Here is a 14,933-nt window from a genome sequence, read left to right as displayed (position 1 = left end):
AAATATTTGCTAACTAAGCATGCTTAACCTTCTGTTTCCTGCCTACTAGCACTATCAGAAGGAATACAGCCTGTGGGTACACAACAGCATTTTACTAATGGATTCTAACAGGAATCTCTTTGTTAAAAAAATAAGTGGCTGGGGAGCACCTAGTTGGCTCAGGCAGTGGAATATGCAACTCTTGATCTTGGGGTTATAGGTTTGAGCCTCACATTGGGTGTACAGATTACTTAAAAAACATTTTTAAAAAAATTAACAGCTGAATTTATGTAATAGAATATTAATGAGGTTCTAATTGTATCACTGGAGGACTTTTATTTTGTATATGTCTCTGTGAATATTTAATTTAAAAAAATCTAAAATCTCACATCTAGTTAACCTCTAACTAGCTAAAAGAATACAGCTTCAAAGTAAGGACAAGATGATGAACTCACCCCAAAAGAAAGAAAAAATATTAAAAAATAATCTAAAATAGTATTTAAATCTCAGGCTTTATGATCAAAATATAGTTTGTATGAGCCCATTAGTCATTTATCTATTGAAGAAAGCTAAGCAGAGACAGAAAGTTGGTGGCTGCTTCTATATGCCTTTTTAAGCCAAAATACAGCATTTTAAATATAAAATGTTCTGAAAAACATGTTTGAAAGCTTAATGTCGGAGTCAAACATTAGATCAACTAAAGAGATGGGAGTTTCATCGCTACAGAGATAAGCTATATTCTCAATCTCTATTTATGGTTCTCTCTTAGGGATTGCTATTCCTAGGCCAAGCAAAACTACAACAAGCATGCCTCTTCACAAACTAGATGAACCCAGGAGTGAGGAGGAGTAACTAATGATGGGGCCATCTCATTGCCATCTGCTTTCATAGACATGAGGAAAAGCCAGACTGCCCCAACACCCTACCTCACAATGCTATCCCACTTATTTCCACTTCTAGTCTTGAAAGAATAGCTTTTGAAAGGCCAACTTCCCTGCCAAGAACAACTATAAAAGCTAGATAAGAAATTTAAAAGTGCCACCTATTTAAAAGCATCAGCTAGGGCAGGCAGGTCTCTAGGACTTGAGATAGAGACAGACTGGAGTCCCTCTTCCCCTGCCACACACACACACACACACACACACACACACACACACACACAAAAGGCGACCTCAATCAACTGATATCCATGTAAAACTCCTTCAGCAAATGCCTACTCGTGGCCTACGGCTCTTCACATTACCTGTCGACAAGAGGACATCAGCCTACATGGTACTTGGTCCTATAAGGCCACAGATATTACAACTCCCACCAACTCGGGAAATTTCTGCTTTCCCCCTTAACTGATGGCTTTACCAAGATACTAAATATTTTAACAATGAGATCAAACTTAGCATGCAATGCAGACACACAGAGCTTATGAAAGCCAAACCTACGCAAAGTCAAGAAGTAACTTTATGAGTTTAAGAACTTCGTTTCTCAGGAATTGATATTTAAAAAATCAAAATAAAAGAAAGAAATGATAATGAAATTCAAAAAATAACATTAACTCTTACTACTTAATTTATTTGCAAGAAATAGTTCAGCAAATTTTTTAACCAAGTTTTATTTTTTAAAAAGAGGATAAAAGATGAATATAAACAAGGGTTAAAATCTTTTACAAATAGTAAATATTTGTCCTGCTCATAAACTAGAGATACATCCTGAAAAGTTTAGCTCGTTTTTTAAAAGAAAAAACAAAGCAAATAACGCTGTAAGTAGCTACCGTCTGTTAGAACATGTTTGAACCTGCTTTCCCAAGCTTAATCACTAGGCAATCTTCTATCAACAAGTAATAAATATAAGTGTTTTAAGACAGGTTCACTTTCAAGCCATGAAATATATACAAGTTAAGAAGGCTTAACACTATGAAGATAGAAATAGAAAATTAAAAAAAAAAACAAAACCCTGGGAAAAGTAACAAGAAGTTTCTAGTGCAGTTATATTAAAAAAAAAAAAAGTCTCTTTAGAGCAAAATTAAAAAAAACTATCCCAGTATTTTCCAAAATGCCAGTGACTGACTACACTATAAAAAGGGCACCAGTAAGAGATTTAATAGTAAACTGCCAGACAGAATAACATTTCGGGACTTAACAATGTTACTGGGTAAAGTACATGGAAAAGCACAGAATACAGTTGGCTTGAAAGCTCCATGACTAAAGCTCAAAGTCATAGTTTCCACCACTGTAAAATGGGTCCCAAATCTCTCAAGGCTGTCAAAGTTTTTAAAACAATGTAGTTGTAAGAAATTCTATTTAAAAATAACTTTCATTTGTTTTAAGAATTGTATCCTAGGATATCTGACAAATCAAAACCCTAGTCGTATTTCTCTAAAGCTGTTTAAATCGAACCAAATACTAAAATAAAAGCACTGTTCCCTACACTAAAATTCAAGGATCTAACGGGGGTGGGGGGTGTGGGACGACGACGACAGGACCATCAACGCTAGAAAACAGTACCTATTAGAACCATAGGAGTAATATTCAAGTAACAGAAAGCAAAGTGTTGGAACAATGATATTCTAAGACTTTAGAAAGGAGACCTGTATTAGAGAGGCAATATAATTCAGGGGTGAAGAACTCAGATTTAAGAGCCAGAAAGGTTATTTCAATCCTATCTGTGCCATTTACTAGGTGTGACTTTAACATCTGTGCCTGTTTTCTCATTTTCAAAGTAACCTACCTTAAAATGCTATGCTACTCACTTCCACTCCTAATACTGAAAGAATAGCTTTTACAAGACCAATTTTTCAGCAAGAACAACTATATTAGCTGGATGAAAATAAAAAGCTACCATCTCTTCACACCCATCAAAATAGCTACTATCAGAAAATAAAGTAAAACAAAAACCCAGAAAATAACAAGTGCTGACAGGCAAGGATATGAAGAAACTGGAACTCTTGAGCATTGCTGATGGAAATGCAAAATGGTGTCATCGCTACGGAAAATAGCATGGTGGTTCTCAAAAATTAAAAACGGAATTGCCATATGACCTAGCAATTCTACCATCCGGCTATACACTCAAAATAATTGGAAACAGAGTCTTAATGAAACATTTGTATACCCATGTTTATAGCAGCATTATTCAAAATAGCCAAAAGGTGGAAATAACTCAAGTGTTCACTGACAGATGAATGGATAAGCAAAACGAGATACACACATACAGCAGGATATTATATTCAGCCGTAAAATAAAAAAGGAACATGCTACAACACAGAAGAACCCTGAGTCATAAAAGGACAAATACTCTGTGATTCCATTTGTATAAGGTATCTAGAGTGGTCCAATTCATATAAACAGAAAGTACAATGATGGTGACCATGGGCTCAAGGGAGAGGGGAATGGGAAGTTGCTGTTTAATGGACAGAGTTTTAGTTTTACAAGATGAAAAGTTCTGGAGGTGGATGGAGGTGATGGTTATACAACAGTATGAATGTATTAATTATCACTGAACTGTACACTTAAAATTGGTTAAGATAATAAATTGTATGCTAAGTGCATTTTACAACAATATAAGCAAACAAATACCAACTGTTTATAAGCACCAAGGAGTAACCAACTGTTTAAAAGCACCAAGGACTTGTGGGGCCAAGATTCTGGAGAAAATTCAAGGAAGTACACTGACAGGAGCCTGACATTCACCTTCACTCGGTTGCCTTGGGTCATTCGTTTTATTTGGAGGACTGGAAATGGGAGAGTCAGCAGAAAGTCACAGGTATGTGGGTATGAAGGAGCTAGGACTTATGAAGGCAATGTCTGAAAAGGAAAGCAATGAGAAGAAGAGCCAGAAATTCTGCAAGCAATTTTCATCAAGATCCTTACTGACACCCCACCTAAGTGTGGTCAAGACACCAAAACACCAAAGACAAAGCCTCACTGGAAGGCTAAAGAGCCAAACATAGACCAGTGGTAGACTTACGGTGGTGAGGAGGCAAAAGCTAGAATTATAGCACAGTAACATGGAAAGCAAATTGGTAAATACTTCAGGCTTCTAGACCCCAGATGGCTATTCTCCGTGAGTAAAGATATGTCCCAGAAATAATGGCAAAATGAAAACAGATCAACCTTAAGAGAGCCTAAAAGCCAGCTTCAACGAGATCATGGTGATCTACCCATACTGTGCCTGCCTGCCAGAAGAAAATTATATTTGCTTTGAAGGAAGATACTACCATCCAGGGCCTCCCAGAAAGTAGTTAAAAATACACACACATATATGATAAACTTTAAGTCAAGGATCTATGTTGTAATCTCCAAGGTAACCACTAAAATAATAAAAATAATAAAAGAATAGGTAAGTATATAAATAACGTAACGGGGCAAGGGAATGGATAATAAAACATACTCCATTCACCTAAAAAAGGCAAGAAAGCTGGGATAATCAATAAAGAATAGGTGAGACAAACAGAAAAAAGACCCAATATAATGGTAAACTTAAACTCAAATGTATCAATAATTATAAATAAACAGAAATAAGCCATATGCTCCAATTTAAAACCAAAGATTATCAGATGGGATTAAAAAGCGTGTTACTGTATGGTGCTTATAAGTGATAAGGACACAAAAAGGTGGAAAGGAAAGGATGGGGAGAAATCTGCCATACAAACATTAACCAAAAGGAAACTCATATAGTAATACCACACAAAGTAGACTTTAAGGCAATATACAGGAAATAAAGAAGGATATTTCATAAAAATAAGAGTCAATTCAACAGAAGATCAAACAGCCCTAAATTTATATATGTTCATTTTGTAACAAAACCTCAAAATATATCAACTAAAAGGAGAAAAAGATAAATCAATAATTAAATCTAAAGATTTTAATGTTTCTCAGGAGCTGACAGGACAAGCAGACAAAAATATTTAGTAAAGATGTGGACAACCTGAACATGGTTAATAAATTTGGCCAGATATGTATATAACACTTTATTCAATAATTGCAGATTGAAAAACTAATTAATATAAAACTCTTCAGAGACACTATTAAAAGAGAGAAAAGGCAAGCACAGAATGGAAGACAGTATCTCTTAAAACATTATCTACAGGGGCGTCTGGGTGCTCAGTCAGTTAAACATTCAACCCTTGATTTCAGCTCAGGTCTTTATCTTGGGTTTTGAGTTTAAGCCCTGAAATTGGGCTCCACACAGGGCACGGAGCCTAGTTAAAAAAACAGACAAAAAAATCATGCATCTACAAAGGACTTTTACATAGGATACATAAAAAACTCCCACAAATCACTAACAACAAAAAAATCCTAGAAAACCCAGACTTTAAAAAGGACAAAAAAAGACCTGTCCATTTTTATGTTACACATCAGCAAAAATGTCAAAAAGAACCAGAAGAATGGGTAGAATAACCACTAAGGTATCTAATATTTTTGAATTTCTAAATACTCCAGTAATGATGATGTTAAGTTACTTGGGATGACAATTAGGAGTCTGAAGTCTTACCAAGTCACTTCTTTAAGGAGAATTCAATATTAGATTCAAACAGAATAAGAAATAATAAGAAAAGAAACAAAGAATATTATTCTAATATGCTTCAACAGCTTACACTTGGGACCATAGAAAAGTCACTGTTCTTCAATTACACTTGGGGAACCAGGATTATCTGCCCAAATAGTTATTTACATCATAAAACCACCCAATGACAGAACTTGGAAAAGGTAACCATAGTTGTTTAGAGCAAGTTTGATACATATACACACTCATTGTGTATAATTACTGAATGAGTGAATTTATTCTCATAAGCAAAAAGGTAAATTAATGTTAGCTCAACTCTAGGTAAATTATAATAAATTCTGGGAGCACCTGGGTAGCTCAGTCAGTTGTGGCTCAGGTCATGAACTCTGAGGGTCATGGGATCACATGAGCGCGCCACATTGGCTCTATTCTTAAGTGTGGAGTCTGCTGGAAATGATCTCCCTCTCCCTCTCCCTTAATTCTGAGTGTGCTCCCTCTTTCTCTTTCTCTAAAATAAGTAAAATCTTTTTTTTAAGATAAATAAAATCTTAAAAAAATTATCACACATTCTGTTAAGCAGTCAATATACATAATTCTTCTGTACCGAGGTGGTTACAGGCAAAGTGGTGAAGACCATGGGTTCTGGATTCAAAAAAGGCTTGGATTCATACTCCAGTAATATAGTAACTGTGTGATCTCTCGCACAGGTTAGTTCATCTCTCTAACCTCAATTTATTCATTTGTGAAACAGTACAATACCAATCCGGAAGATCAGATTCTTAAAACATTTAGCACAGGGATAGATAGCCATGTAATAAACAGTAACTGTTGTCATGTATTCAGGATTTTTTTAGAGAATAAAATAATAAATTTTATTAATAAAAAATAAAAATTTTATTGCTTTCCCAAACTACTGCTTAAAAATAACAACAGTAAAAAGATATTAAGGATTAAACAAAATATCCTTAAGTATGCTTAAAACAATGCCAGGCACATGCTAAGGACTTTGAAAGTGTTATGTGCTATTAATCGAAATAGTATTAGGTAGACTCTAGCCAAGGCTCTACCAACCCACTTTAAATGTTTTTAAAGAAACTGCCATCAACTTAATACTTATCTATTCTCACCTGTTTTTTTTTCCATTATAAACAACACAGGTAGCTGTTCACTTTCAATTTTAAATTGGTGTAAAACTTCAGAGTTGAAAGAACTTGAAGTTTTTTTTTTTTTAGAACTTGAAAATTTAAAATGATCTAACCCACACATCCCATAGACCCAACAAGATCCCATAAACCACTTGAAATTGCATATTTAAGTATATGCTCTGTGGTATGTAGATGCACATATGTCTACTTTTAGTAGAGGGTCCATGAATTTTGACCATTCTTCCAAGGGTCTAAAACCCCAAAAAGATAAAAACCAGAGCTCTTATCCAATAAATATATTTCCCTTATTAAAAAGGAAACACATAAGTTTTACCTAGAAGTTCAATAACAAGCAAATTAATGACAATGTAGGAATTAAAGTGTCTCTTAATTCCATCATGTATTTTTTCTCCACCACCCCAAATTTCCAGGAAACACACACACACACACACACACACACACACACACACACAAAATATGGGAACAGTCCTCTTTATAAACAGAAGTTTCATTTCTTTTACTACCTCAGGAAATATGTGCTCTATTTCTGACTGCACCACAGGGCCTACTTCATGCTGAATAAATACTTGCCTCCCTAAAGTCAATGTCACAGACTGCTACATCATCACTGCACACACACAAAAACAGTTACTAGGGCATGGTAATCAAGGGGTTTATGGGTCTATCAATTTGTTAGAAACAGGAACTGAGATGGAAGGCAAGGAAGAAATCCTAATTATCAAGCTCAACACTCTTGACCTTTACAGTATTTATGAGGATGCCCTAGTTTTATTTTACATAAAGTCCTGGTACTTGGCCTGCGATCTAGCCACAAAAAGATGCCAAGGTATTTATATTGTCAGTCACAATACAAAAACTACAGCACAGATGGGGAAAGCATGTCTTTCCAGAGTCAGGAAAAACACTGAACAGGTGTGAATCTTAATAATCTCAAAGCCACTGGATCCTATTTTCTATTATTTTGTATTTAAGATGTCATTTTAAAAGCAGAGAAAGTGCCAAAAAGACTCTTAAACAACTTATCTGTGCTCTTCCAGAATACAGAGCAAACTTCTCTAAATGAGCAATCTAATCTAGAATATCATAAAGAAGAAATGTTTTTTGGACCTAAAGCCTCAAAATCTACAGGAGAAAACTTGGACACGAATTCCACCATCTCCATGTTCTCATCCTATCTTCTGACCTCCCCAAACACACAAATCCTTGGTAGCTTCAGCATATAGTTTTATTTCTGTCAACTCTGCTTTATGCCACCTATTCTCATTGGAAATTTAACAATGAGAAGAATGACTAATCTGACACACTGTTTACAGGTGCCTACATTTTTATCAGGATTCCCATCTTTATCAGGATTCCCTTCACCCACATATTGATATGGGTAAACCTTGAACCTCATCATTAGAAGACAGCAAGTATCTCTGGCACTAGGGATCTTCTTTCCTCCTACCTTTCCCTTTTTTCTTACACTGAAATGAACCTCTTCGCACTCTCACTGGGGTCTCCAGGTTTACTGATCCCTAATACCTCTATTTCCTGGGATTTTAGGACTCAGCTGCCTACTTATTGAAGAGCACAGACCCACAATCAACCATTTCAATAATGCTACCACCTTAGAATTCTCCCCATAACCAGTAAGACTAATTCTATCTGAACATTCTTGTCTGAGACTGCCTAATACACCTGGAAAAAGTACAAACTCTGATCACCTCTACTATATAAACTTTGTGCCAACTCACTTAAATGATCTCTTCACAACTATAGATGATCCATTTATTTACAGATAGCTGACCCCAGGACAGGGGATATTCCAAACTTTTTCCTTGTGTTACTGAATACATGACCACAAATTCGGTAACTTGCTTACTTTTTCACAGTTCCACAATTTGGAAGATTAAAATCAAGTTTTCCTGGACTCAAGTCAAGATGTCAGTAGGGCTGATTCCTTTTAGAGGATCTGAGGGGAAGCCCACTTTCTTGCCTTTTTCAGCCTCTGGTGGTTACCTGTATTCCTTAGCTGTAGCCCTTCCTCTACCTGCAGAGTCTATCGTTCAATCTTTGCCTCTGTCGTCACATCATCGCCATCTCCTACTGCCCCTCCTTTAGGACTGACCCTGAACTAGGATAATCTAGGACAATCTCCTCTTCTCAACATCCTTGACCCAATCACACCTGCACAGTTCCCTTTGACCCATAAGGTAACAATCCTGAGTTTCTAGATAGTCATTGGTGGTGGTGGTGGTGGGGGGTCATTATTCAGCCTGCCACATTAAAGTTCCTCAGCTTCTCTCCTCTTCATAAAGCTGTTGCCATTCTGCTTGACCTCTTTTCTCATCCTTAATGACTTTACAAATAAAGAGCTCAAAGAAGCAGTGGTCCTCCTTTCCTGGGTTCACCCTCTCTACCTGTCCCTATGAATTGACAGCCTCCAACCTTTAAGGAAAACCTTCAATACCACTAAAGCTCTGCTATTTGTTAAAATGACTGAAAATATGGACAAATTCAAGTAAAAGCATAAAAATAAATTCGCTGTAGTTTTATGCAGAAAATTTCTCTACAAACCTTCAGGTAACCTTATATATCACAGTAGGAAATGCTTTTCTATTTCCTTTGCCATTAATTCTAAGCTGTTCAAAAGTAGCTTATAGAATACCATCCATAAACTTAATTTCCTCTCATATTCATTTTTATAGTTTTAAAAGAAAAATTAACTGAATAGTAACATATACTTATATGAGTTATATTGACAATTAAACATATTATAGAACTAGGACAAAGATTCTTGTAAAATGCTCAACTCTTTCCCAATCATTAATCTTTTAAGCAATTAAAATTGAAAACAAAACTTTTACTAAGTAGCCCCAAACCAATCTTAAAAATTCAACATCCAAGTTTCGAACATTAGGAAGGGGTGTAGTGGCAGAAACTAGAGGTCACATGTTCCATCTAGAGACATGTACACTTTTCTTTTTGAAACACATTTCTTTTTGGCACATGCCAAACAACGAAACAGTGGTGTGACCATGGCTGCCTCCATGTAACCAATGATCCTATTTTCATTTCCAAAAGTCAGTGTGCCCCACAGTATCTATATATTGAGGCTGATACATGACATTTTATATGCAGACACCTCCTTGTTAAGAGCCAAAGTCAGCTAGCTGAGTAGGTGGCAGGTGGGTAGACAGTGAAGCATCTTCTCTCCTCCCTCTCTGAGTCTGAGATCTAGAATTCCAATAGAGCCTATATTCATAAGAAGATATTTGTCTAGGATCCATGATGGTACAATCAGTATTCTTCAGGTATTTCCCCTATCTAGCAGGTTACGTCACCTGAGAAGTCTAAAATGAGGTTAATACTCTTCAAAGGAAACGAAGATGTCAACAGGAAAAGTCTTTTGATTTCTGAAAAATTAAAAGCATTTATATTTCTTGACCAAAGACTGTATTTTTCTTAACTAGTTTGTCAAAACTAGTTCTGCATATTTCAACTTTACTTATTTTAAAAAGCACTTATTTAATTGAGCCCAGAATACTAAATATAAAAAGGCAAAAGGAACAAAGACTATGAAAATGAAAGAATTCTATCTTGTGGAATGTGAAGATATCAACACTTTAATTTCCCTCCAAATCCTCAATAGTATATATATATATTTTCAAAGATTTTATTTATTTATCTGAGAGAGAGAGCACACGCACAAATGAGGAGGGGCAGAGGGACAGGGAGACTGCCTGCTGAGCACGGAGCCAGGTGTGGTGGTGGTCCCATTGTGGTCAAGATCCCAGGACCCTCATGATGTGAGCCGAAATCAAGAGTTGGACAATTGACTGAGCAACCAAGGTGCCCCAACAAAAGCATTTTTTAAAAAAGATTTTATATTTATTCATGAGAGACATAGAAAGAGAGAGAGAGAGAGAGAGAGAGAGAGACAGGCAGAGGGAGAAGCAGGCTCTGTGCAGGGAGCCTGATGTGGGACTTGATCCTGGGACCTGAGGATCACACCCATGGGCCGAAGGCAGGTGCTAAACCGCTGAGCCACCCAGGGATTCCCCCAACAATAGCATATTTTTAAAATGCATTTTGCAAAAGCTTAATCTATAATCTATTTAAGAAAAAGATTCCGTGTGCATTTATTTATTCAATTACATAGTTTGTGCAAGGAGTTGTGCCAGGTGTTGGGGACACAGTGGTGACAAGACACTGGCCTCTCCTCAAGAAGTTCAGCCTGAGAAACAAGGCCTGAGACAGTTGTTAATAACAATTGTGATAAATGCTACAGATATAGTAGTAACTGAGGTGAACCAGGAGGAGGAAATCTAGGTTACTAAAGCCCAAGAATGCCTCTATTTAAAGGGCAAAGGAGGAGTAACTGGGAAGGACCCGTGGGAAAGGGATGAAGTGTCCCAAGGGAGTGCTATGTCATTGAAACTGAGGACCCAGCAAGTGAGAAGAAAAGAGTGGTCAACTGTGCCCAATGCTGCAGAAAAAAAATCAAGGAGTCTGAGGATTCACAGTGATCTCTGCCTTCAGAGATGTACAGACAGAGTGATCCCTCTAAGAGCAAGACTGAACAGCATAACTGAGGAAGAAGCTTAACTGGAACATAGTCAAAGTGAAAGAAAGATGAGAAAAGGGAGCCAGCAAGGTTCAGTATTTCTCACAAGACATTTGCCTGTGAATGGGAATGAGAGACCCTGGGAGGCAGTGCAGGAGTTCAACAGAAAATTTAGTTCAATTTTATTTTGAGGATTTGACTGGCCTGAACATGTCTCATGCTGATGAGTAAGACTCAGTAAAAAGGTAGAACCTGAAAATATTTCAGGTTTTTGACAAGGCAGAAAGGGATGTGATCCCCCTTAGCATGGAAGGAAAATTAGCCTTTATTTAACACACGGGGAGACAATGTCCCATTAAAACAAAAGGGAAAAGGAAAAACACAAAAGGGAGAAAATACAGGTAAAACTGTAGATATAGTAGTAAGAAACAAACATAGCTGATGCTTGCTCTTTTCTCCTGAGAGGTGGAAGGCAAGATCATTTAAGAGTGAGGACAGCAGGAGAGCTGAAGGTACGAAGTTTACAAGTGGAGGGAAAACGAGACCACTGGACAGTGTGATGGGTCAACTGGAAGTTTGTGACAAAGGATAAAAAGTGGCACTGATATACTCTGTGTGGAGCTTCCTCCAGCAGAGGCGCAGGAAAGCTAAGCTGCTGGGTGTACCCGGGGCTGTGGTGCAACTAGACAGGTTTGATGAAAGGATGAAGGGACAAGAAATATTAAACCTAGTAAATTTTTACTGAGCACACTGCTATGGTCCAGGTGTTATTAAGTGCTGTACATGAATGGCTCCCTCAAGCCTTATAGCTACCTTACCCAGTCAGTACAATATTATTTTTATTTTATAAATGAGAAAGCTGAGGAATAAACTAATTAGTTTCTTAACCATGGTCACATAACAGGATTCAAGGTTTGACATTTCATTTGGGAACCCTCTCCCTCCCCTTCCTCCCCACCCTGGTGGACAAAATGAAACTGAAATAAAAGAAAAATTATTAAAGAATGAGGGTGTGCCTAATTTAAAAATACTTATTTTATCAATAGAGTACTAGATCATGAAATTAAAAATGGTTTTCTTAGTGTTAAAATTTAAAGACTCATCAAATCCAAAACTTAATGAGAAGAGTATAAGCTAACTTATTTCACATTTGTATCTCAGGCACTGTATGTTTTCACGTGCTATCTCATTTACCTTAAAATGTCAGCACAGGATCAATCTATATCCTGAAGAGGAAAATAAGGCTCAAAAAAGGCTAAATACTGTTATACCTTTTATCAATCCCTGAAAAATGAAGTAGCCTCTCCCTGACCCTATAAAACCAGGGGTAATAGGCCTGACTGAATTCTCTGAGCAGAACAAAAAGCTCCACAGCTATTTGCTCTCATTGGAAATCCTTTCCAACCATTGCTTTATTCAATCAAGTGAAAGAAACTAGAACATGCTCTCACCACTATAGCTAAAATCAAAGTAAAGAAACTGAAAATAAAAATTTGAAAAGCAGAGAGTAAAACTTTAGAAGAAAATCATATGTCCAATTCCCAAATATAAACACTGAAGTAACGAGGAAAGTTATTAGACCTATTAATTTTGCACTGACACGATAATTAAGTTTGATGAACCTAGCTTCATTCTACAATCACACAAAGGTAAGAAAAAACTCAAGAGTTTAATCTTCTCAAAAGTTATTGAACAGCTTAGCTCATGTCAATGTATTCCAAATTGTCTTGCTGAATAAGATATTTTTCTTGACTGACAAAAACAAAGAACAGTAATAACAGGTAAAAAACAATATGTATCTGAATAACATACATACTGCAACGACTTACTATTTAGACAGAAGCTGTTAGAGTGTACTTATTATACGCCTATTTATATAAAATGACACCCCCATCACTAAAGGTATAAGGACATTAGGTTTTAAAAACTTGTGAGAGAATACTAAGCTTTCCTCTCTCATGCTGTCATTCAACCACTGTTACTCAGAGATGTAAGGTTTTTCATCATTTTCCAATTTGAAGTGCTGAATACTGAGAAAAATATTAGACCTTTCTCTTTCAGTCTTCCGTTCTAATCATTAAATATATGAAGAAGATTTTACTTCATATAAGCTAAGGTTGGTCCTTGCAAAGGAAATATTGTTTTATTTTTTAAAAAATAACACTTTCCACACTGACCTGTACCATCCAACTAAATGTGACATAGACATTTTGAAATGTCTAACTTCTTAAAGGATAAACAGAAAAGTTCTACTTACCATATACATTAGTATGTCTCTAATCATCACCATAGCTGTTTGATGATCATTCCAAGCTTGATTTAGCGTTTGAAGAAAGTTGTTATTCAATGAATTTAGTACATCTTCTCGCACCTATTAACAGAAGAGTTCGTTAGTTTGTTTACACCCACACACTCTCTTATATGTATACATGCACATATCTGTTTAATAAACTAATGGTGTGGAATCTTCAATTTTACATCAAAGAAATATAGGCCAGTAGAAATATTTTAAGCTATAATATAACCTAAATACAGATTACTAACAAATGTAACAAACGTGTTGTATAGTCCAGACCCATCTCCTGATCTTCAGAATCATAAAGCAACCTCCTGGGCATTTCTCAACCCTCCAACAACCTAACATGACAGCCAAAATAAAATTCTTAATACTTATAAGGAACTACAGTGCCCCATAGAACTGGCGGTCCCAGGATACTGCTCCAATCAAATTTCCTACTACACCTCCTGTTTCCCATCTTCATAGAATGGTTGAAAATGTTGATTTTAGAGTTAAACTACTGGGCTCAAATCCAGCTCCCTGACTAGCTGTGTTACCTCGGCTAATTATTTTCATCTCTGCGCCTCAGTTTCCTTACATATGAAATAGTAACCATTTTGTAGAACTGTTCTAAGGACTAAATTAACACTAGTGACACACTCAGAACAGTGGCTGGCACTCAGTAAACACTTAAGGAGCATAAACTATTAATTCAGTGTGCTCCGCTACAATGGAGCTAACTATTGCAACTGGGTTCTACCCTTTTCTCCAAGTTTCACACAGCCTACTACCCCCTCATTTGTTTTCTGCTCAAGTTTCACTTCTGCTCAGGGTCTTCCTGACCACCCTATCTCAAACAATGACTATATCCACTCTTTAACCTACACTAAATTTTCCTCACAGTACTTGCTTGTCACTACCTACTGTATTACAAATTTATCCATTTGCTCTTCCTCTCACTAAAATACAAGATCCATGGCAGCAGGGATTCGGTCTTTTCCATGTGTGCTTCCCACACCTAGAACAGTGCCTGGCATCTCTAAGACCTTTTACTTCATTCATCCTACCCTGCAATACTATGATCCACCACCAACACGGTGGGTGATACCTGTTTTTGCACATCAAGTTGGCCTGAGCCTGAAATGCCTTCCTAATGCAATCCTGTTAAGACTACTCAGACTTTAAGAATTCCTTTCCATAGTCTATGAGGATACTGCCACCTTCTCCAGTAAGAAGTTCCTGACTACTACTACTTCCTGCTATGCTATCAGTAGTCCAATGTAAGATTATCGACGAGAAAACAGAATTTAAAGCTAGAACCAGTTCTATCACAAAGAAGCAGTTTGTCCTCTAAGTTCCTGTAACACTTTAGGACAATACTGCCAATCTCTTTAATTATTCCAACCCACCTAATCCACTATTGTCTAGCTCAACTTGTAACTCCAGCCTACCTAAGCAGACATGT

The 14,933-nt window shown here is 36.7% G+C and overlaps 1 protein-coding gene across 2 annotated transcripts in view; it reads right to left on the bottom strand.

The window, feature by feature from the left end:
* CUL3 (cullin 3) overlaps window positions 1–14,933 on the bottom strand; it is an 87,790-nt gene that overhangs the window by 32,939 nt on the left and 39,918 nt on the right. For both annotated transcript variants that reach the window (XM_055346262.1, XM_055346263.1), the window contains one exon: window positions 13,448–13,561. In XM_055346262.1, coding sequence (XP_055202237.1) covers window positions 13,448–13,561 — 114 coding nt within the window. The remainder of the gene's footprint in view (window positions 1–13,447; window positions 13,562–14,933) is intronic.

The sequence above is a fragment of the Nyctereutes procyonoides genome, unplaced genomic scaffold (genome assembly GCF_905146905.1).
Source record: "Nyctereutes procyonoides isolate TBG_1078 unplaced genomic scaffold, NYPRO_anot_genome, whole genome shotgun sequence".
Taxonomy (NCBI): domain Eukaryota; kingdom Metazoa; phylum Chordata; class Mammalia; order Carnivora; family Canidae; genus Nyctereutes; species Nyctereutes procyonoides.
Note: the sequence above shows the minus strand (reverse complement) of the source record. Positions and strands in the feature narration are given on the sequence as shown.